The 24,823-nt window shown below is 38.8% G+C and overlaps 2 protein-coding genes across 6 annotated transcripts in view; one reads left to right on the top strand and one right to left on the bottom strand.

Moving 5' to 3' along the window:
- Positions 1-24,823, top strand: part of LOC135162349 (homeobox protein homothorax) — a 291,410-nt gene that overhangs the window by 224,499 nt on the left and 42,088 nt on the right. The gene's annotated exons all lie outside the window — the stretch shown is intronic.
- LOC135162354 (G-box-binding factor-like) lies at positions 17,844-21,511 on the bottom strand. Of its 3 annotated transcripts, XR_010298944.1 has the most exons (5): positions 21,063-21,323; positions 19,586-20,244; positions 19,341-19,438; positions 19,051-19,113; positions 17,844-18,979 (listed from the first exon to the last, which is right to left on the bottom strand). XR_010298944.1 is itself a non-coding variant. In XM_064120715.1 (4 exons), exons 1-4 carry the CDS (start codon positions 21,126-21,128, stop codon positions 18,934-18,936), a joined length of 834 nt encoding a protein of 277 aa, XP_063976785.1. In that variant the 5' UTR covers positions 21,129-21,511; the 3' UTR covers positions 17,844-18,933. The 3 variants fall into 3 exon arrangements, 2 of the variants coding, with proteins under 2 accessions (XP_063976785.1, XP_063976786.1); XM_064120715.1 differs by lacking the exon at positions 19,341-19,438 and having other exon boundaries at positions 21,063-21,511; XM_064120716.1 differs by lacking the exons at positions 19,341-19,438; positions 21,063-21,323 and adding an exon at positions 20,458-20,802.

The following is a 24,823-nucleotide window of genomic DNA, read 5'->3' on the forward strand; positions in this document are numbered from 1 at the left end:
CGTCGTTGAGTTGAGGGGGAAGATTAGCCCTCTTGATGAGAGTTTTTATTGTGCACAGAGAGGAATTTTTCTTTAATTACGTGTCTGTTCTGTAATCTACGAGTCAAAACAATATTCGATAAAAATTATGGAACAGTAGCGCATTTTTTCAGTGAACGTTCAGGAAAAAGTCCAAAACGTTCCCGAAAAAATATGGAACTAAGTACTGTTTCACTGGTAGATTACGGCACAGGCACGTAATTTGTAAAAAACTTTTCTCTCCATGTGTTGAGGTAATGCAGGTTGAAATCCGCCGTGGAGATTATAAATAAAAATTATGAATTTTTGAACAATCATTTTTTTTTAGGGTTCATGTGTTGAGTAGGTCCTCGATTCAGCCAATTTTCAACCCCGCTAATCATACAATTTTCTCGTTAAGCGAGTTCGTTTTTGTGGAGGCATATCAGGTTACTGGGTGGTTGTGCTGAGGGATGTGTAACCTGAGATCCACCCTCTCCCCGTCCCAAGTCGATTCCCCGAGAATTTGCGAATCACGGAAATATTCCATACGCAGACTGCAGATATTCCCTCTAGTTTTTAGAATTCAACCCCTCGTCGGGGAGCCCTCAGCTCTTTCGGAGTAATAAAACACAATATCCGGGGGATTCTCGTAAGTTGCATATTCAATGATTTCCTCGGAGAGTTGGTTTCTCCCTGAAAAATGAAATTGAGGGGGTAGTGTTGTGGGATTGGAAACGTTAGAGGGGAGCTCGAGAGAAGATGATAATCTTTGTATCTAGCGAGAGAAAAATATCTCAATTTTCCCTCATTAAATTTCAATAATTTCCTTTCATCGAGGTCCTTTCACTTTATTAATTATAAAATTTTTTTAATGCAATCATGTGGACGAATTTGTGTAGAAAAACATGTTTTTTAATAGAATCTTTCAATGGCTATTCTGAAGAGGGTTTACTACCCCAATAAATTTCTTCGAAAATCTAATGGTCAATTTATTTTCCAAAGATATTTTGACTGATGTTATAAGATATTATAAAAATAGATATTTTTCTCCGCGAACAATTGACGCGATAATTAATGCTTCATAAAAAAATTGGAAGAACTGAACTTTTTCCCAACAATCATTCAATTTTCCAAAGTGAAAACGGACGACTTCATCCCAATATCCACCATCCGGCAGCAGCTCGACGATTTAAAAAGGGGCGAAAAGATCACATCGCATATGATTTAGAATATAATATTCGGTGGCGGATGTCAGCTATTGCTCGCCCACTGCGACGTCATTATGTCATCATCATTCTCCTTCGCACCCGGGGCCCAGCGCAAAGTCTCGAGTTGACGGGAGGCGCGTGCGCATTTCGCCTTGGACATCACTCACCCGGTTCACCCAACGAGAAACCGGCGCAGAGCGGAAGGGGAGGAGGAGGGGATCCTCTTCACCGGTGATCCTCCGTCCTCGTTGGAGGCATGGGATTTCGGTGGCTCGATGTACTTCAACTTGCGATGCCGATGTTCTCCATCTCGCTTGGACGACGAGAAGAAAGTTAAACAATATTTATCACTAGTGAATTGGAGGTTCCTGTTGTCTAACCCCTCCGCTGCCCACCCACGGTTCAAACACTTCTGTCACTTTAGTCACATCGGGCAAAATCGTGGTGTCAAATTATCCTCATCAGACCGCGATGTTTGTGGTGGGATCCAGCAGACGTTTATCGCGTGTAAAAAATATAATAATTTTCAAAATATTTTTCCGAAGAAGTTTTTGGCTGGAGAAAACGATCATCAGAAAGCAAATTCTTCTACCAACAATTTATCCTCCGACTGTACTCGAAAAACCATATTTGTTTTCAAGATCTTCACTCGAAAAATGGCTCGTGGAGAATATTCGAAAAACATTTTCTTCCGAAAATCTTCTGGAAATTAAAGTGTTAGATCTTTAAAAGATTTTTTCAAAAATTCCTGGAAGATGTTTCCAAGAATTTTATACAAAAAAGTGTGTCGCGAGGTGGGATGGAAAAATGTCTCGTGTTCAATCGTAAGACCATTTTTGGTATCCAAAGTAGTTTCTGTAGCGTGAGATGTTCATAAAAAAGATAAAAAATCAAGCTACCCTCCAAAAACATTCCAATTTGTTCCAATAACATCGACAGAATTTACTCCATCAAAATTCCTCGTTTGTTTTCTCCCTATTCCGTCGTAAAAATCACTACAGATTCGGTGAGTTTGGAGTCAAGCTGTGGTGGCCCAGCGAGTGGGAAGCATTCCCGGAGAATTAGACGAATCTCACCAGGACATCTCGACGAAAATAAAATCGAAACCCCGGTGGAGGCGATTTGTCGAGAGTCACTCGTGCCTGAGGATCATTGTCATGAGATATCGGAGGTAGAAAATCTTGATGATTAATGACACGAAGTGAACACGGGTTCTCCTTTCTATAACTTCATCCAAACCCGCGTAGAAATTTTTTTGTCGGCTGAAGATCTTTCAGAAATCTTCAGAAAAATTATCCAATGATCTTCAGCAGATCTTCCCATGATTTTCCTGAGAATTTCTGATAGATTATCTACGCGGGAAGTTGAGAGGGTCTGTCTATCCAATTAAAAGAACCTTTATTATTAAGCGGCTCAATGTTTATTGAATAAATAATCATTGTTCAAAAAACACCCTTCCTTAGTCTCAATAATAACCAATTATGTTTACAAGTCCAGGGACATCCAGTGCCATTACCCAACGGGGGAAACAATATTCCCGTAAAGACTGAATATTTCGAGAGGTTGGAAATGACACTTTTGTCCTTGTGCTCAACCTTTTTCCATTACGTCATCATTTTTCATGTATGAACACCTCCCTTTTACGTTAGCACGGATGGAGTAAACTGAGGGGTGATTTTGACGAGAGGGTGGCCCCCTGTGCACACAGGAAATATTTTTCTCCTGACACTCCTTCGTTCGATCGTTCACCCCGAGGTCGTTCAACATTAAACTCCACGTGTTTTTCTGCTGATTATATTGTTTTACATGCGTCAAATATCTGTGGGAATAACTTTCAAAAAATCATCACAAAAATCCGTCACAGACTCTTCAAAATACAAATTCGTCCAGAAACAATACGAAGGTCCTTCGATGATTGTTGTAAAGGTTTCTCGAATATTTTTCGGAGACAAAAATCTTTCATACGATTTTTATAACAATTACGAACGAAAAACACTAAGGAATGCTTGTTGGGGTGGGAAACCCCCTGAAAAATTCTATCAATTTATACCGGAACAGTCCTCCCCCGACCCTCGGAAACACTCAATTTTTGCTGAGTATTTCTTCCCTCGAATTTCTCCACCACCGAGTGAAACTTCCACCAATAATTACCCCACGATAAGGAAACTTTTCGGGCGGACACAAAAGTTGTTATAACCTCCTCTCCCTCCCATCCCCATCCCTCCCCCAAAAACTACTCTATCTCCTCGTTTCTACCTCGTCTTATTCGTTCACTCGTTTATTTCCGCACGCCAAGCACGAAGTCTAATGAAGAAGGCGAAATAAAAGAGGAACAATGCCTCGAGACATCGATAAAAAGTTTTCATCCCCTTTAGTTGTAACAAACCACTGTTTATACCGTGTTTTCGCTGTTCCATTCATCCGTTCGATCCTGTTCCATTATTTTAATTCAGTACATGGGAAAAAAACTAGTAATCTGAATAAAATTGAGAAATTTTCAGAAGAATCTTCCAAAGATTATTTCGAAGAGCTTTTTGGTGATCCAAAAATATCTTCAGAAGACAAACATCTCCCGGAGACAATTCGTTTTTTTCAATTTTCTTCCCAAAGGCCATATTCTATTTTAAGATCTAGAAACCAAAAATGGTCTTTTGAGAATATTCGAAAAAAGTTGTCTTCCCATTCTCAAAAAAATAGAAAATAGAAAATAGAATATCGTTGAAAATTTGTCTTCCACAGAGAGATATTTTTCTACACAGGTTCCTGTAAAAATAAATCAGAAAATACGAGAACAATTACATAATTTTTGCAAAGGGTGCGATGTACGGTAATTTTCATCAAAAATTTCTCTCCCCGCGGTGATGAATCGGTCTTCAACGATTTTTTCAAATTTTCAATTATCAACTCACCGTCACTGCCAGTCAACAAATATCTCATAAACAATTCCGTACTTGAAACGTTTTTCAACATCATGTCCCCTATTTTCTCCTCTTTCGTGAGAGAGTATCGCACGTACGGTTGTCGTCAGTATCCTCCTCCCCATTTTCATTTCCCGCTGCAATAGTTCATTAAAAAGGTGTTTCAGGGGCAATTCAGTGAGCTATTAGGTAGCCTCTATCACCCCCCCGGGTGCCATTTCGTCTCTCTCACCCCCCCTTTCCCCTGTTTTTCATGGGATGGGCGCCCAACGGGGGACTACGGATTCAGCAAGAGCATTACGACAGTTACCAGACCGCCCATTCGCGAAAAATGCTTTCTGGAAGACCCTGGGTAAACCGTCTCCCCGTAATCGTCCATTTCTACCCCATCCTCCTTACTTCGGTGTTTTTACCCCTCTCTTGGTCTCCCAGGGAGTCCTCGGAGTTTTGTTTCACTCGGTTTTCCACTCTCTTTGGAGTTTTTTCTTTCTTCTCGGTGGATTTTATTTTTTTTTTTTTCGGTTCTGGGGAAATTGCTGGAAAAACTGTCTTCTGACGGCGAGACTCCGATGCTCCACTGGTTCGCATTCCCGGGAGGGATTGAGGGGAGTGTGAGAATGGAATAAAAGTGAATTTTGGAATGGGGAGATGGAGAAGATTTGGAGTACAATCTGGAGTGTCTGCATTTTTCTTCAATTTATTGAAATTTTTCAATTTATTCAGAGAATAAATGAGATCCTCCGAGAATTCATAACTTCTACATGAAAATATCTGGTGGACTGAAATATTCACGATTCATTTGGTCATTTAATTAACCATTAACTCATTAATTCATTCATTTTCGTCACCTCGAGGTAATTTAGCCGATTTCATACGGAAAATTTTTATCTTGCGCTGAAATCAAACTTTGAACGTCAGTAAAAATGCGGCTTAATGTCTCAATTTCCTAAAATGATCATCACGACCCAGTTTTAAATGAAATTAATCCCAAAATATGAAGAAGTCTCAAATTAATTTGAATTTCGCTGATGCCTAATGCCACCCAAAACTCCGAAACTACCAAGATCCGTGCATTTTCCCAAATTGCTCTTCCTCCTCATTCAAAATTTATAGTTGCTCATTTTATTGTACACCAACCCCATCCCCCACTCGGACCATTATCACGTTATGAGGGATAGGAACGCATTATATAGAAAGACCGGTAGCGAGGTCCAACGAGTTTACGGTTTAGGAGATGAGAGCCCAAGTACCCGGCTTCACTAGCTACCGTATAATTACACAAATGCCCTCTCTCTCTCTCTCCCTCATCCGAAACTCCTCCGCAAAATGACTTGTTGCCCGGAGGGTCCTAAATTTCTTAAGCGATTTTGCCTAAAAACGGAAAGATTGTTTTTTTTCCCCCGAGGGTTTAATTTCACTTAAGGTGGCCCCTATAAATACCTGAGATCTTAAACTCTTTGGGGCCACTAAATAACCGTAAATAACCGGTAAAGAACGTGCTGGAAAGGCGAGAATTTTGGGAGGGAAATTGCCTGAAAACGTCAACTCCTTCATTTTGCTCAATAATTTAATCACAAATGGGATGTGTTGATTTCACACGACATATCGCATTGAAAAATAAATTTATTCACTGTTATTTTACAAAATTAATTACGCCTATAATACTTATTCAATATCCAAGAATTATTTACAACTGAGAAACTTTCTTTCCGTCTTTCAAATTTCACACGCTCGTAAATGCGTTATAAAAATGAATGATAGCTAGAAATAAAGCTCAATCAATGCTGAGAATGAATTTATACCGGAAAAATTAATGACCATTGAATGTTTAATCAATCCTTTCACATTTCACGAGGTGAATTTTATGAATGAAAATGCCAACGGTGGAGTACTGCTGTCTGTCAGTATTTTTCTCGTAAATGAATATTCACTCTGACACGATTATTTATTCAAAATTTCCAGTAGTCTTCCTTATTGTTGCTAAATCTATTTAAAACCCCTGTGATCTTTCCAAACTCCACGGGTCTGTAAGCAACAGCTGCACAATCTATCACCAACAATGATTCAGTGATCGTGGGTAACGGGCGCCCCATCCATGTCCGTCCGTTTATAGAGCGTAAACCAAAGTGAGAATCGTTGTGAAATTTCAACTGCAAAATTCCACCAGTATCCAAACCTCTCTGATCTCCCCGATACCCCATCTCTGTCTCTCTCTCATCCTTTGATTATTCCGGACTGACACAAACCACAACCGAGACATTAACATTGCCTCCCACCCCCTCCGCCAAACCCCTTGATCTATCATCAAAATGCAACAATGAGAACAGCAAGTTGGCTCTATGAGGTGAACTTATAAAGATCGTTGAGTCTAAATCATCGAGTTTACACTGGATCTGTCGTGATTACCGATGGCAAGATAAATAATCATCTTGAAAAATTTGATATGTCCGTCAAACAGCCTGACCCCCTGGGCTATGATCAGATCAGGCCGGTCAAATGTCACTCGTATTACGCGCATTTACGACTCGGGGAATAATAAAAGGAAGACAACAGATGGAGGGTATCCGTCATAAAGCAGTCGGGGCCACCACTCGATCTGTAATAAAGATTACGATTATTTAACTCGAATTTGAGGAGGTTGTTAGAGAAGATGAGTGTAAAACAGTGTTGCTGGTGGATTTGATGGATACGAGGGTGAAGGGGTCAGTGAGACAAAATGGTCCTGTAATTTTAACACAAATTTCAAATCCTCGTGATTTAATGACTTTGAAAAACAACTATTGCTTAATTAATTTTTAATCCTGTCTTGAAAAGAGAGTACTATCAATATCGAGAGCTATCGATATCTCCAGAGTTTGCTACACGTGCGTAGAAAAATATTTCTCTTCGAAATATTTTTTTGAAGATCTTCAAATAACAAATGGTCTTTCCCCAATATTAAAAAAAAATATGTTCCAAAGATTTATTGATCTAGAAGGATTTGTTGTCTAACAATTCTGTTGGATCATCAAAAAGTTCTTGCCAAGAAAGATCCCTCCAGAGGCCCTTTATTAATTAATGAATTATTTTTGAAAATTTAATTGATATGCAATTTAACAATAGGGAAATCGATGATTGTTGTTAATAACAACCTCTTTCAAGATAGCATCATTTACATTTAATGAATCTCCTGACGAGTAATTAAAACAGCCTCACGTGGGAATGGAAAAAATGGCAAAAAAAAATTTGTAAATAATCTCACCCTCATCCCTAAATTTTCGTGCCCTCCTCCATGAAAGCCTCTCATTTCCACCTCTCATACTCCAAGAGGAGGGCCAGACAAAGGTTCTCCCTCTGCCTCTTTATTAGTTTTTACGAGGCTAATACACAACGTTTAAAGGGATAAGGGATGTTACAAAAAAAAAACAAACAGCCGTTTGTTTTAAAAAAACCCGCCAAGTCAATTTATCGATTGTTCTCTTCCTACAGAATAGGAAACTCGGGGAAAGGAGATTTGTTCGTAAGCCAATAAATGTAAAAATAAACAAAATCAAGAAACGAGCACCAAGCCAAAAATGCTTACGGAAAAAAAACAGTAGAGGCATAATAGAAGACTTGGCGCGGTTGAGAGGATCAAGACAACGAGACTCAGTGAGTAAGGTTGCGATTCAATGGATCGAATACTGATCAGCAGTTATCTGCGATAATCAAAAAAACCGCGCCAAGTCTTCGATTATGCCTCTACTGTTTTTTTTCCGTAAGCATTTTTGGCTTGGTGCTCGTTTCTTGATTTTGTTTATTTTTACATTTATTGGCTTACGAACAAATCTCCTTTCCCCGAGTTTCCTATTCTGTAGGAAGAGAACAATCGATAAATTGACTTGGCGGGTTTTTTTAAAACAAACGGCTGTTTGTTTTTTTTTTGTAACATTTCACTAATTTTTTTCAAATCTGAGTGAGGTAGTCTCGTTCCGATCTCACTCGGTAACGTGAAGCTCTAGTCTGCTATGACTGGCAATGTCCTTCATCGTACTAAGATATTATTTTATTTTAGTTTGTTCTAATAAGAAGAGATAGACATCCTTAGAATTACGGGGCCACCGCATTTTTGTAATGCGTGAATCATCGACATGAATCCATTCGGTCTTGCTATCTCGTAACAAACTGCTGTAATGATCAGTCGTCTCCACATTACAGTGTAACACGGCACTGTTGACAACATAGGATCTATTATATAGATCAACCGTAGTTGTTGGGGCTGCTTTAACTTTCCAAATGTTACATTTTATTCTTCTATTTCTTGCATCGAAGGAAAATATTTCCATTCTGACAATAAGTACACCATTAGTACTACTTATGTTTGTCCTTCGTGAAAATTTGGTGACTTCGCCACAAGTATCACAATGTTGAAAAACGTCAGACCACCGTAATAGTGATTTTTTGATCAATTCATTCAAATCCAATGACTGTTTGCTATCATTTGGCGATAAAGTTATCACGTAATTGGTCTCATGATCAGTTTTCGAATAATCACATACTGTACATCGATCAAGATGAGTTTGTTCGTGCTGGACATGTTTTTGTAGTCTACTGACCCTGGCGCACATGTGCTTCAAATATATAGCCGGATCTTGTTCATTATCAATACAGAATTCATCCCCTACAAACCGCCTGAGTACGCTTACATCCATAATGTGTGATCCTTCCATGTAATCGCGGAGGAAATCATTCATCACCGTACGCTCATCTTCAGGTGCTGACAGAAGTTCTCGGCGTATAATGGAAGAGTGGAAAATGCATTGAATTACTGCGTTTGCATAGCTGGAACAACCGTCGCAATTGGATAAACCGTGGACGGTCGCTTTGACGTTGTCTTTGTTGCTTTTGACATCTGTCGGTTCAATCGATCCAGTTTCGAAAGCCCATTGAATATCCCATTTCTTTGGCCAGTATTTATGAGGCAGAGGAATTTGGGCCAAGTTGGACCTGTAGCCTGCTCTAAGTCTATTGTATTCTTGAATTGCTGGCGTGGATGCTTTCGCTGAGGACGGATCAAAATTTATCAAGTGAACGCCTTCTAGCGTGGTTACTCTTGAAAGAGCTACATACGTTTGGCCACAAGAAAATATAGTTTGCCCCACGTCTATAACCGCATTTTGTAAGCTCAAGCCTTGACTCTTATGGATTGTAATTCCATAACTCAAAGAAATCGGAAACTGTCGTCTTGTAATATAGGTTTCATTCATAATTTCGAATTTCACGTCCATACGTTCTATTTCACATTCTTCTCCAGATGCTAAACGGATTTTTATAGACTTTACAAGTTCCACTGCCTTGTCAATGGATTTCGTGACCGATGTTACGATTCCAATCGTTCCATTAACCAAACCAATAGTCACATCAATGTTTCGTCTTACCATGACTTTGGCGCCTATTTTGATCGTTATCATTTTGGCTAAGCCAGCAGACGAACGGTCATCTTTCTCCGCCTTGTCGAGAATTTTCATGGCTTTTGTCTTGAGTCGAGGGTTTCGACAATCTACTGAGTCTTCGGCCATGAGCACTATCGTCTCGGTAGGAAGCTCATCGAGCATGGTGAGATTCAAGCATTCGCATTGCTTACGTGTTGCGAGTAAGCATACAGCATCAAGCGGTAAATGTTGTATATATAGAGATAAGAGACGGACTCGTTCTGCTGTTTTTGGTGATTCAATATCGAACTTCCGTGTTTCTAGTAAATTCACATCATCAGCAGTAAGTGCGCCAACTCTCAAACGAGAAAGGAGATCCCCATAGTTTTGGTCTTTCTTCTGCCGCATGTTAATGGTCAACTCATCATAGCTGAATAAATTCACCCAGAGATTTATACTACACATGGATCCTAACCGCTTCTCCACTTCAACTGATGTTAATTTCACATATGGTGGATCTTGGCGAACAGGTGGGAGCTGTAATAAATCTCCAAAAAGGAGAATATGTTTCTTCCCGAACCAACCATCATTCTCTTCGAATGTATCGAATATTTCCATAAGTCTTTGGTTGATATACAGCAAAGTTGTGTTGGAAACCATCGATATTTCATCGATGATAATAAGTTCAACATCGTGCATTTCGTCACGCATCACTTTCAACACATTATCAGATAGTTGTCTAAATTTCGGAGTATCGTCGTGCTCTATCGGAAGTTGGAAATATCTATGAATGGTCAATCCATTGATATTGAAAGCTGCGATACCCGTGGGAGCTGTAACTGCTGTTTTGCGATCCATTTCCTTTCGAATCCAAGTTCTTATCACATCAATTAAGAAACTTTTCCCCGTTCCACCTTCACCGCTGACATAAAGACGTAGTATTTTATTTTTGGAAGATAGGACATTTTTTACGGTATCAAATATCCTCCTTTGATCGATATTCATTTGTGCAATCATAGCATTAATATCTACACTCTTCACTACTTTTGTCTCAATATCGTTAAATTCCTTCATAGCCATTTCCCCTTGTTTCGGATCACGACCAGCTTCCATACCAGGTGATTGAGTCGACTCTTCCTGGGATTTTTCGAGTTCCCCACGAATTTTTTCCTCAATGTAGTCCAATCCTCGTTGAAATGCTTCTGATTCTCGGTGATATTCACATGCTTTAACGAGGAAGTCCTTTCCATTTTCAAAAGCCTCGGTATAGGATGCAAAACCTCTCCTCAAGTCATCCGTATCCCTCCATGGTTTAAAAAGTAGTAATAAGCTGAAGAAATAGTTTTCTGGCTCAGTATTGACGTTGAATCTCCAGTGATTTATCAAGTACCGGCGTTCACGTTTTTTCAGAAATACAGAAGGTTTCAGAGTGTAGCATTCAACTCCTTCAGTTTTCGGTTTTGTCCTAACAATATCATACCATTGACAAAATTCATAAAGACATAGAGATTCAAGTTCCTTTGGACGATTTGGATAGTAATCATCAACGAATGAGGGACAAAAGAGATCTGTGGATTCCGCGTTTAATTGCTGAATGTCTTCGTGCTTTTTAACTTTTCGATTGCGGATCATTCTCACATCTATCCATTTAATGGTAGTGTTAGAATCAGTTCCGTGCAAGGAGATTCCTAATACCGTATCTGCAGCTTCCAGAGCCCCGAGTTCACGATTCTGGAGAGCACGCATTCCTAAATTCCATAGTTTTTGTCTCACTGTTTTTGTGGAGGTCGCTTCCTGGATGACAGTCGACGTTTTTGATGTTTCATATTTTGTGGAATATTTGGTACAATATTGAGTTAACAGTGATGAACTTTCTCCAATGAACTGAATATCCATATTACCTTCCCATGCAACGAGAATCGCAGGATTGTAATCATTTATAAGAACTTCTCCTTTGCTCCGCGGGAGGTCGTAGAACCTTGACTTTGTTTTCAATTTTTTTCGTCCAGCAATAGAAATAGCAGGATCACGCAATATAAACGTATCAGTTTCGGAGCGAGGAAAACCAAAACGACATTTCTTTGTGACTTTTCCAGATTTTTCTTTTTTGGTGCGTAGACAATAATTGTTATCGTTATGCTTTTGAAATGTTGTCACTCGACGGTGTAATGTTGGGGAAATTGTTTTTTCTGGGATCGTGCAAGTAGCGTATTTCATTATGAATCTCGCTACTTCATCATTAGAATTTATACCAACAACTGGCGCATTCTCGACCCATATCAATAAATGAAAATGTTGGATTCCACGTCCTTGGTACTCTCTTCGCCAGAAATAATGTTCAATCTTGCCTATAGGATTATCGACGGACAGAAGGAAATCGAGTAGAGCATGGAACTTCGTGTCGAGGAATCTAGAGACCGAGACAGGGTCCGCGGCTATGACTTCCCCATCAGATAATTTGTCCAGATATGGAGCATTAACTCTGCGAATATGCAAGATCATGTCTTGCCAATTCCATTCTGAAGGACTGACAGTCAGGAACCATGTGGCTGGCCCATAATGTCTAGCCATACACTTCAAATTATTACGGGGCTTGCGCCAATATTGCTCCGAATTACGGAGACGTTCGAAAATCGTGTTCATGTTTCCTTCTGCCCCTCCATTTCGTATCTGTTCTAAATAAACCGCGGCTGTATATTTGTTGCGAGCATTTGTCACATGCAATGTATGATAAATACCACTATTGATTTGTCTTATGTTAGTATTATGCAACAAGAAAAACAAATACTGCTGATTCAACCGAAAACGAGCTGTTCTCGAGCAAAGACGCATTTTGATGTATTCCTGGTCCGTAATATGTGTGTTCCGTTCCTCACCTTGTCCATTTTCACCATATGGGTATAAATCCGGGAAACATAGCAAATCTAAATTTTTCATGTTATAATTTAACGGAACATCTCGAACTTTTTTCATTTGATATAAATTGCATGCGGTGTCATGGATTCTTTTATCGTGCATGGGATAGATTGTGTATTGCTCAAAGCGCGCTGTAGAATCAAAAATTTGAGTGACCATTGGAGACTTCATAGGAGCATTCTCGTCCCGATCTGATGATAAAATTTGCCCTCTTACATTGTCCATTTCATTCCTACCATTCAACGATTGTGATTCGTCATCGATCACATGAACCAGCGGTCCGACTACTTTTGATTCTGTTCCGTCAACTTCTGTGGCTCCCTCAGTCGGACCTATTGGATCCATTTCTTGATTATCGACTTCTATGTCTGTGTTATCAATTACCTGGGGGTTGTCTTCGCAATCATCATCAGGATCACTTTCACCTGATTCTATATTATATTCAATATCGTCATCAGTTATCCATTTCATCAAATGCTCAGCTGATTCTGGCAATTCAATATTAGCATAAAGTGGATTATTACATCGTAACCATCTCAGAGCTCTAAAAACTTTTTCCAGATTGACTAATTTTTGCCAAACGGCACTCGCCTTGGAAGGAATTCCTCGGATCAAAATATGCAATTCATGATCTTTATTGATAGGATCGGTGGTTGAAGCTATTTTATTAAGAGTTTCTTCCATTGGTAATGGTAAGTAAAATGTTTGGCCCACTAATTTCTGAATTCGCATAGTATGTGGTATGTTTTTTTTCTGAACCGTTCCGGCTCTCTGCACAACTTGGAATACCTTCGCCCTTTGGATAAGTATTTTCTCATAATCATTCAGATTCTTCATTTCGTCAGGGATGTTACCTACAACCTGATTATTCAATATACAAGTTGGTGGTAGCTGATCCTTCCGAAATTTTCCTAAACAATAGTCGCATACGTATTCACTAAAGTAGGAGATATCTTTCTCCACGAAGGCCATCAAATTTTGCCAATGCAGGCATTTGATATCTTTCCGTAGATTTTTAACTGCTCTAACAGCAGTCGGGGGGTATAGTTTCTGGCACGAAATGCAAGGGTATTCAGCCATACCTCGTTTAGCCATAGCGAGAAACGCATTTTTATATTTTATCTGTATCATATCTTCATCTAGGTTATCAATTCCCGTCACGGGAGACTCAAAAGATTGTCCTGACCTCTTCATTCCCTCGGATATCTTCCTCAACAAATCCAAGTTCATTGATTCTAAAGCCTCATCCAAATGGGTCAATTTCCCGAATGTTTCATTGAGTTTATATAAGAGTCTCTTAATATTTCGCACCACAGGGAAGTGCGATACCAACATTTCGACAGCAAAAAACAAGGATTTACATGGATTCAATTCTGTATAACAATGGACCAAGTGGCCTAACTTATCTTTTGAATGTTCAAAGAAACAATTTCTCAAAAATTCTGGGAGAGTACGTAACTTCTGTACTGCAAGAAGTTCAAGAAACTTCTGATAGTCCCCAAGAATACCTTCATTGCGTATGACTTGGCAATATAGGTCACATTCCCATTTTTTGCGATGCAGCCTGTCTTTAATCAAAGGCAATATATTAGTTGCTTGCCCCTTCGAATTGATTTCAATTTTGAATTTTATCGGTATATTAAATGTATATATCATTTCGTAAAAATACGATTCTGTCGATGATGTATGTCTCGACAATCCACACAGGTTCGTTACTTTGTGTTCCTTCTTATTACCACGCATTTTAGTAAGATGATGGTCTGCAGTTTTATGGAGTGTATCCAACCAGCGATTCAAACCTTTCACATAACTTTTCCGTTGTTCCAAACACCATTTGACTATTTTTTGGGCTTCCAGACTACTTTCTGCCGAACTGGTTTTATCAGTTGCCGTGATAACATTCGTCAATGCTTCTACGTAATATTCAGGACGGGACTTGGTTGGAATAACTTCTTGTTTCACTGCTTGAGTTTTGAAATTCGCTTTTCCAGTCTTCTTACTGATAAGTTGTTTTTTTTCAGCTTTCCTTGATTTTTGATTCCAAGGATTTTTGACATGTCCCGACAGTGGTATCGATTTGTTGAAAACAGTCCATTGCTTTTTATTTAAATCAGCAGTAGCATTTTTGGAATTTATCTTTGAATGATCATGTCCATCTGGACCAACTCCTTCGGTTCTATCATTCTTTTCCGTTTCTCCCATAGCATCATTGCCAAAATGATTTGACAGTAACGTCTCAGCACATTTTTTTTTATGAATCACATTAGAATGCTTCCTAGAAAGAGAACCGTCTACGTTCCTTCTCTCACCAGCAACGTTCTCCACGATCTCTTTTTCGAAACTTTTACCGCAATCATTGATTTGTAAAGCCTTTCGATCTCTGAGACTGCGCGAATGATATGCTAGTCGTTCCTTTCGTCGAATCTCTTGTAGAGATAAAGATTTTGATTTATTAAAATTGGAAGAGGTCGGAAATGGTGTGATTTGCATTGTTTTGAACATATCGAGCAAATGATCCCGCATGAGGGATCTATCATATTCAATATATTCTGGTTTTTCTCTGAATAGTAAGGTAACAGCGAAAGCTATGGCAAATATGCCACAGTCAACAGAGTTGTTTTGAGTTTGTACATTCCTAAATCGTACTGACTTGTTCGAGACATTATAAAATGGATAGAGATGTTGTAGAAATACCAGATGATCATTATGTAACGAATGACTATTCAAAGAGTCATATATGTAGATGTGCTTCGCATCATAAAAACTACAAATCCAATGTCCCAATTTCCCGCTCTGTTCAACATCATTGCTAAACAAAATCTGAAGATGTTTTCTTGCAGGAGGTATTGGCGTGATTCTCTGCGGTGCTTGAACTAACAACGAACTTTGATGAACATAATCGGAGTGTTTAGACAGCATTTCTCCAAAAAATGAGATATGCTCGTCTTTTAATCTTTCATTATTACCGATCATATCCAGCCATTGATCATGCAACGGTATTAATTCACGATTGCCAAGAATTCGACGTTTCTTCAGCAAGGGATCACCTTCATCACCATCAGAAGGTATTTCAGAGAGGAACCGTTCCATTAGAGGTTTCTGCGTTCTGTTGGAATCATCGTCTTCCACATAGGATACATTCCGATCCTTCTGCAATTGATTGAAAATTTGATTTCGATAACGCTTCTGGCTATTCACTTTCATATTTTCCTTGTTCTCATTCCATACGAATCTTTTTTTCGGCATTCGATTACCGAACGTTGATGTTGGTCGTTTCCGAGGCGGCTTTGAGTGCGTAGGAATTGTAACTGTTGGGAATTTAGAAATTGTTCTGGTGTCAAATATATGCAATAAATGCTCGCGCATTCTCGATACGTCATACCTAATTTCTTCTGGATTCTCTCCAAGAGCAATTGAAACGGCAAAAGCTATGGCAAAAACTCCGCAGTCATACCCATTAGGTTGTTGTTGGACTGTGCAAAATTTGATGTTTGTGTCATCAATCGTGAGCCAAGGGTATAAGAGTCGTAAGTATGTTTTGTGACGTATCTCGAGCTTATGTGAATTTGAAGAATCGTACACATGAATGAATTTAGTGTCAAACCATGTACAAATCCAGTGTCCACCACGCATCTCTCCAGCATATTTACTGGACAGTTCATCACTTGAATAATGTAACAGATGAATATGCTTCTTATTGGGATTGATAGGTTCCATAAATTCTGGGATCATAAATTTCCATGATGCACGAAATTCAAATTGGAATTGGTCATGTAAAATTTGGGCAAAGTAATCGATTTCGTCATCAGATAACCAACCCTCTTGTCCATTGGTTAATATGATGCGACGATCAAATGAAGGCATTGTGAATAAGAATATCAATAAAAAATATGATTTACTTGTTGATTTATTTATTGTATTGATCTAATCATGAAATACAATGATACGTTATTTAACAATACACTACAGTCCTCAATGATATCAGTAACAGCTTTAATGAACTGGAAAGAACGACTGAGGTAGATCTGAATGTTGGCAGAGAAAAACTCCGGAGACAACCCGACAGTAAAAAACAAGTACAGCTCGGAGAAGCTGACAAAATAGCTTTTAGGAAGCTGAGTGGTCAACGCACAGCTCAGGGAAGCTGATTGTGAAAGGTAATAGCTCTTAAATAACTGAATATTCAAGAGACAGCTCAGAGAAGCTGATTGGAAAAGAGACAACGCTCCGATGAGCTGATTGTAAAATATAACAGCTTTCGATAAGCTTAATCTAGAGGCAGCTGAGATAGGCTGATTGGCAAGTGTAATATTTCTTAGATAACTTAATATCCAAGAAACAGCTTAAATCAGCTGATTGTAAAATATAACAGCTTTCGATAAGCTTAATCTAGAGACAGCTGAGATGGGCTGATTGAGAAGTGTAATATTTCTTAAACTACTTAATATCCAAGAAACAGCTTGAATGAGCTGATTGTAAAATATATCAACTCTCGATAAGCTGAATGGTCTAGAGACAGCTGAAATGAGTTGATCGGAAAAGATAATATACAAATCTTTTGATGAGCTAAATGGTCGAAAGACACAACTCCCAGCAGCTGACTGTAAAATATAACAGTTTTGACAAAGCTGAATGGCGAAAGGACAGCTCAGATAAGCTGATTGTGAAAGATTACACCTTTTGATCAGCTGAATATGTGAGAAACAGTCCAAACGAGCTGATTCTACAAGATAATAGCTCTTGATAATCGTAATTTTTAAATTGAATCACTAGAAAAAATACTGGTGGAAAATTTGACCACAATACGAAAATCTATTAAAAACTAATTAATAATACCAAAGAAAATGAAATAAACTTGAAGTATAGAAGAAACTAGAGAGCACGGAAGAAATAGATAATGAAAAAGACGAAGAAAGACGAAGGGATGATAAAAATAAATAGAGAAGGAAAATCAAGAGAGAAATACAAAAGGGGTAGATGCTGATAGAAAGGGGAGAGCAAGAAGAATATCGTCGATATAATTGAAGAGGATACAGAGATAGAGAGTTAAGGAGGAAGAAAAAGTCAAAGGGAGAGAAGATAAATTACCGAAATTAGAGGTTAGAAATCAGCGAACAATCCTATCAAGCGCTCCGTCACAGGGAGTATCCTGGAATCGACGAAAATGTGTTAAAACCTATTTTTGAGGATATTCTACAATATCATAGGCAACAACTTACTAAAAATGCTAATTTTCAATGGATTTTTCAAGAATTCAGGTTAGGAACAACTTCACGAGTAAGACATCAGACACGAGTAAGACATCGACGATAATTTGACGAGAATTGACTGAGAATAGCCAAGATTCGATCGTAATGATCACTGATTACCATCTGGCGGCGGAAATGGTAAATAAATGAAAGAACAACACATTAAGGGGTTTAATGAAATTTTGTGCATGAAACAAAACGGAAAACTTCATGAAAAAAAGATTTTACAATACTTTTACAAGTTTTTAGCATGAGCACAATCAATAAACTGGAGAATTAGCTCTTACAGTTAACATAATACTATGCTCACATTTTTGTTGATGTAAGAGAATTTCTTTTCCCTATAAAAAGAAAACAGAACTAAATACTCAATACAAATCGTTTTTAAATGCATATTTTTCGAGGTGGACTGGTTTTCCTCTGCTTATTTTATAATACTTTGAAAACTTTTTATCATAAACACAATCACTAAACTGCAGAATTAGCTCTTACAGTTAACATAATACTATGCTCACATTTTTGTTAATATAAGAGAAATTTTCTTCCCTATAAAAAAAAAACAGAACTAAATACTCAATACAAATCGTTTTTAAATGCATATTTTTCGAGGTGGACTGGTTTTCCTCTGCTTATTTTATAATACTTTGAAAACTTTTTATCATAAACACAATCACTAAACTGCAGAATTAGCTCTTACAGTTAACATAATACTATGCTCACATTTTTGTTAATATAAGAGAATTTTTTTTCCCTATAAAAAGAAAACAGAACTAAATACTCAATACAAATCCTTTTTAAATGCATATTTATCGAGGTGGACTGGTTTTCCTCTGTTTATTTTATAATACTTTGAGAACTTTTTATCATGAACACAATCACTAAACTGCAGAATTAGCTCTTACAGTTAACATAATACTATGCTCACATTTTTGTTGTTATAAGAGATTTTTTTTTCCCTATAAAAATAAAACAGAACTAAATACTCAATACCAATAGTTTTTAAATGCATATTTTTCCAGATGGAATAGTTTTCCTCTGCTTATGTTATAATACCTTCAAAACTCTTTATCATGAACACAATCACTAAACTGCATAATTAGCTCTTACAGTTAACATAATACTATGCTCACTTTTTTGTTAATATAAGAGAAATTTGTTTCCCTATAAAAAGAAAACACAACACAATACTCACTAGAAAACGTTTTTGAATATATATATTTTTCGAGATGGAATGCTTCTCCTCTGTTTATTATCACAGAATCCTGAATGAAGAATTCAGAATGAATCCATGGATGAATCTAGGGAGAGCGAAAAAAAATTAATTTTATGATTTTAAACGTACATTGAATAAACATATTCATTCAATTACCTTTGTGAACCGTCGAAAAAACAGTTTCGACGAGGGACTACTCTCAAGTCCTTATAGGAAAATCTGTAAAACATAAAAAAATGTCAATTGATTATTTATCGCCTATTTTATTTGGCAAGAACAACCAGAGATGGAAAACCTCAGGAACTCGAGGTCTGTCTGTGAATAACGCGCTGAGAAACGCCGGAAATTTCGACAGAAGCGGTGAAAAGAATCACCATTAGTAAATTTAGCGATTGATGAGAATAAAAACTTTTTGAATGCACCCAAAGGGAGAACCGAATACCTACATTATTGAGAGGCATAGTAGTGATTGATCACTGGAGGACCACCCTTGCCCCTCTGAGATCGACGATTTTTCAATTGGAAGAATTGACTCTTCCAATATCTGAAAGGGAGACATTCGTAGTTATGAACGGAAGGACATTTAGTGATAAGAATGATTGAAGAAAAAATTAGCAGAAAGGGAGGTCACAAGCTTTAGAAAATTGACCATGAGAACTGCAGTAAATTCTAAATTATTGGAAAAACTCACATCGCGTTACGATGATCAAGGTTTTGCCCAGCTCTTCGTCTCCTACCATTCTCTTTCGCCTGTCCATTTCCCACGTTCCATCCATCTAGTCGCCCCCGTTGACTCCTTCCACCTGCTCCATAGCCACCTGTGCCTCCTCTGTTACTTGCATTACCGCCTCTATTACCTCGATTACCCCCTCTGTTACCTCGACTACCTCCTCTACGTTGCTCATTCACACGATTGTAATTGCCAACAAACAATTGTTCCAAGACATCCATGCGTTCATTAATATTTCCAAAGAGATCATGGATATCGTACTGGGATGGCTGCTGAGGCTGTTGAGGTTGGTGTTGAGGCTCTTGGGGCTGCTGAGGATTCTGAGGTTGTTGGGGTTGTAGGTGATACTGGTGGGACTGTGCGGGTGAATGTTGATCTTGTTGTATATCGGGTGGTTGTTGCTCTAGCTGTGAGGATTGTTGCTGAAGCTGTTGGGGCTGGTGAGGATGCTGCAGCTGTTGGTCATATTGTTGGAGGTGTTGGGGCTGCTGAGGCTGCTGGATATTGGGTGGTTGCTGGTCGTCAGCCATTATTGGTGGTGGTGGTGGTGGTGGTGGTGGTGGTGGTGGTGGTGGTGGTGATGCAGGTAGAGGCGGGGCTGAGCGTTGATCCAACTCAATCTATGGAAAAAATAAACATTTAATCAATAATCTTTGAATCGGAATCTACAAAAAGAGCTGTCAGGAGAGATTTTAGTAATAAATATGAGAAAAACTTGTTCTTAGTTGACGAAAGTACCAACGAAAAATCTCCCCTGACATTTTCAAAAAAGATAGCACAACTTTTTAAACATTCATTTGGGTAAATGTTTCAGAAGTTGTACTTTTCATAACCTCAAAATGTCCGGTGGACCGAAGATCGAATTTTCAATAGATCTAATGGATCAGAAGAATAATTCGATATTCAATTACGTTTGGCACTAGAACTTTCTGCCAAAAAATAAAATGAGAAATCGAGTAAATTCGATAATTGAATTGCGTAATATCAACTCTTGAGACATTTATTCATTGATATCTCCGAATCTAGAGAAGATAGAGCAATTGTAAAAATGACCCTTTTGTAGAGCACGATGAGATCTACAAAGAAGTCCTCTTTAAAAGTTCTTCATCTGTTCATGATTTAAAAATATCAATGAATGAAGATACGCGGTAGCGTAAATCTTTCAAGAGTTGAGATTCCTTGTAGAGATATTCATTACTGAAGAATCTTCTAAGTATTTCGGAAGTTACGGAAGATACTACAATTGTGGCAACATTTATTTGGATAAATCTGTCAAAAGTTGTGCTTTCCATAACCTCGAAAATTTCACATGGACCAACGATGTAAATTTCGATACATCTGATGGAAATCCCGAGAGAACTTTGATAAAAATGAAAGCCGGTGATTCTAAATAATTTTTTTCTACATAAAAGAATATTTTAATATTGGTTTTACTTACTGGATTGTCGTTGAAATCTGGATCGTTAAGAAAATCACTAATGAGATCCAGCGACATATCGAACATGAGAGAGAGGGGATGAATTCACTCATTGTCTGGTCACTGGCACCACTCAACACGCATGCGCACCGCTCGATCAAAACAAATTTAACCAACGGTGGAACACCAATGGATCGTTATTATTAAGAAAGTCACTAATAAGATCCAGCGACATATCGAACATGAGAGAGAGGAGATATGCTCTCTCATTGTCTAGTCGCTGGCACCACTCAATGCGCATGCGCACCGCTCGATCGAAACAAATTTGGCCAACGGTGGAACACCAATAGAAGCATTATTTTTTGGTTCTCAAATGACGTCACACAATGCTGCCAATATCGGAAACAAAAAATGATTGAAATAATCATCTGAATCAAGAAATAGAAAATGTAATAACACAATTAATGAACGTATCTCTTAATTAAAAGATTAATGAGAAACAAGAAATACGGCCGGAAATGGGTAGATTATACGCGATTTATATTATGGTTCTCCCGTAATCTTGTGCATTTGCATTTGCATTTTATAGCATTACTATAATTCGGGAGTAGTGGAGGGGGTAGTTGTGTCGTGTATATATACGCGGTAGCTCGGCCCGATTTTCGGACATTCGAAATGTCTCGAAAATTGCCTTGGCCGATACGCTACCGCGTATCTCGATTAAATCCACACCTGACCACACCCGGTGCCCTGTACAGCTCCTCGCCAGCGAGTAGCATCCAGTGTGATGGTAAATAAAGACCCTGAGATGCCTCTTCATATATCTCCACCGTATCTTACGTGGAAAATACAACTGTCGCTGTGCACTTTTCTATTTGCAAACCAGACCATCATATTTCCCTCTCCTTTTTTTATTCTGTTTGAGGTGCATGTGAGGGCGGATGAGGCGGTCATACAGCTCGAGAGCTTCATAAATAACCTTCACGTTTGCTTCTCACGTGACTCTGGAAAACAGCGTCTCACGAAATTCCACCCCCTTTCGACTATCTCCCAACCTAAAACCTTGTCTGCTCCAGGGATTTTTTCGCCACTCTCTGTGTCTCCCTCCCCTTCATTTCCACGAAATGTGAGGAAAAAAAATTGCGAATAAGAGGGTCTCGGAGGGTCATAAATAATGGTTGACAGTTCTGGATGTAACCCGCGTGGCTCGGAGACACCTTACACCCCTGGGAGAGAGAAATATTTTTATTTGAATGGTGAAAAAATTGGCGGGGATAATCGAAATGGAGATAGGTGGACATCTTCGGATTGAGGGGATGCTAAGTCATTGCATGATGATTGGAAATATTAGTTCTGGATTTTTTGAATTATTGGATTGACGACAGCAGTCGAGAGAGCGATTAACTCAAGATGTTAGACTGCACCATTAGAAATAATATTGGAATTTTATAAACAAGTGTCCAGTTATGTTTAGGAGAATATCATTGACTTTGATTTAGACACAAAAAAAAATTATTGAATCTTAGATTTTAACACATTTTGGCACACAATATCTCAAATTAAGACGTCTTAAAGACAGGTCTTTTATAGCCAAACCCTAACTTCGAGAAGCTCCTCGAAACCAAACGACAAACTAAAAGAAAATACGATAAATACAATCGACTGGCCTTTCGCAAAAATATCGTCATCCAAGGATTAGAGATGTCGAGATGAACTTCCCTACGAGCCCTTTAAAAAAAATTGAGATAGTACATGAGAATTCAGAATGAGCCCCCTTGAAGCGCCCAACCACTTTGACGGGGTTTCTTTGTCGGCTTTTGTCAGCCGGTGAATTAGATTGCATAATCCTGTTTGTACTCCTGAAATGACACCACTACCGCCCGGGCTTGACATTCAGAAAGAGCGCCACCCACCCCCCTCTCATGGTTTTAGTCTCTCAGTGAACTGAAGCGACAGAAGAAGATGGAGAATTGGTCGAAAAAAAAAAATTGTGCTCCGATGGAGTTGAGGGCGCAAGGTACGACTACGAGGGTAATTGACTACGATTGGAAGATTGGACGTGGGTAGAGTGGAAATGTGAATTCGTTTTCCATAAAGCCAGACGCTTCGTTAAGCCCAATTATCCGTTTGGAAGGGTGGCCATCGATACCGAATGTACCAGCGGCTTTGATATCCATTTTCCCTGTATTTTTATTTTTCTGAATCGGTCGATATTAAATAGAGGGAGGTAGAATCGACTCCCATCAATGTCGTCTCCATCCCTCATTTTATTTATATTTCGACCATAAAATTTCTCTCATGGAGATCATTAAGATAATTATTTTCTAAGAGACACTATAATAGGCGATCATTACCCCTTTATCAATGAAGATGCTCCATCGTCAGACAATCCAGTGAAACCAATCAAAGAAATTTAATCACATGAGACACTTATCGATTAGTCGTCTGTCAGATTTAATTAGAAATGTTTCTGTATTTGTGATCAACTTGTTCGGACTAAAATTGTCTTCTGATGACTTTGTAGGACGAATGATTCGAGTATAAACTCATCCAAAACCGAAGCCCTTGAGCTACTCCCACCAACAATCACCATTACTATCAAGACATTCTCCTCCCAAGGTCCATCCAATTCTCAAAATCCCCTGAATCAAGTTGTGCATCTTTATTCCAACGGGGGGTCGATGTGATCGCCCCACATGACACTATCTCTCCTTAAGAATCATTTTCCATAACACGGCACGTCACGCCGTGTTACATCCGTTAACGCGTCCATCCGTACTCCTTCATCCCCCCTCCCTTCAATGGAAATGAGAAGAGCCATCGATAATCATTAGGTTCGCGTGCAATTATATCCCCATTCGTTAGTCAGCCATCGACAAAAATAGAGACGAGTGTCATGCCCCACCAGAAATATAATCCCACCACAAAAGAAGTACGAACGACTGCAATTCACAATGCTAATACCAACGGATTAATAAATCCCGTGGATGCTTCATTCGTTACCGGTTCTCGAGGCTCGCCATGCTTTCTTTTTTACCCAGCCGTTCTCTCTCGCGTGGGTGGAAAATTCTTCTTTTTAGTCATCACAGGGAGTCAAGGTCGTGGGATGATACTCCAGACGTGTGAATCATCCCAGCTCCATCCTTTGTTTCTTTATTGTCCATTCTTGAAAAAAAAAATGAAGAATCCATCCTTTGGAAACTGTCTCTAGTTTGAGAAGTTTAATAACTCGTTCCACCTTTATTTTCATAATTTTTGGAAGGCAAATCAGTTTGTCTGCGGTATTCTCGTCGACCCAAAATAACGAAACAACTATTCCTTTCACCTCTGGCTAGTGCATCCACTCTTTTTTTCGTAAATCCGTCCGCGTCACTTTTGGCCGCAGTCATATACCCAGTGGTGGCTTTTCATCTCATTTTGCCTTAGCCCAGCACTGAAGCGTACCGTTGATGGTTTTTTTTTATTCATCGGATTTTTCAAGTGTGTGACTCTCGCATTGGGGGAGAGCAAGAGATCCTCCAGGTTGGAACGGTAAGCATCGTTAATAAAGAATACCATAGCACGCATGCCTTCGGCGCGCTCGAGCATCTCGTTATTCGATATTAATAACGAGCCCTGGACCGGCTTTAGACTCTCGGATGAGACGCACGAGGAAGAGAGGGAGGATGAGGGAATAAAATGAAAGAAGGACGGACTTGTGGTGGAGCATCAAGACGCAAAGATTCGAATCATTATAATGGTTCTGGCCTGTTGGCTACCGGTCAGACACATTCCTGATACTG

Source organism: Diachasmimorpha longicaudata, chromosome 5, assembly GCF_034640455.1.
Source record: "Diachasmimorpha longicaudata isolate KC_UGA_2023 chromosome 5, iyDiaLong2, whole genome shotgun sequence".
Lineage (NCBI taxonomy): Eukaryota > Metazoa > Arthropoda > Insecta > Hymenoptera > Braconidae > Diachasmimorpha > Diachasmimorpha longicaudata.

Coding starts and splice junctions, on each gene's coding strand:
- LOC135162354 (XM_064120715.1), bottom strand. CDS start 21,128: ATGTTCGATATGTCGCTGGATCTCATTAGTGATTTTCTTAACGATCCA. Junction 20,245..21,062: donor CAGATTTCAACGACAATCCA/GTAAGTAAAACC, acceptor TTTTTTCCATAG/ATTGAGTTGGATCAACGCTC. Junction 19,114..19,585: donor CTTGATCATCGTAACGCGAT/GTGAGTTTTTCC, acceptor TATGTTTTACAG/ATTTTCCTATAAGGACTTGA.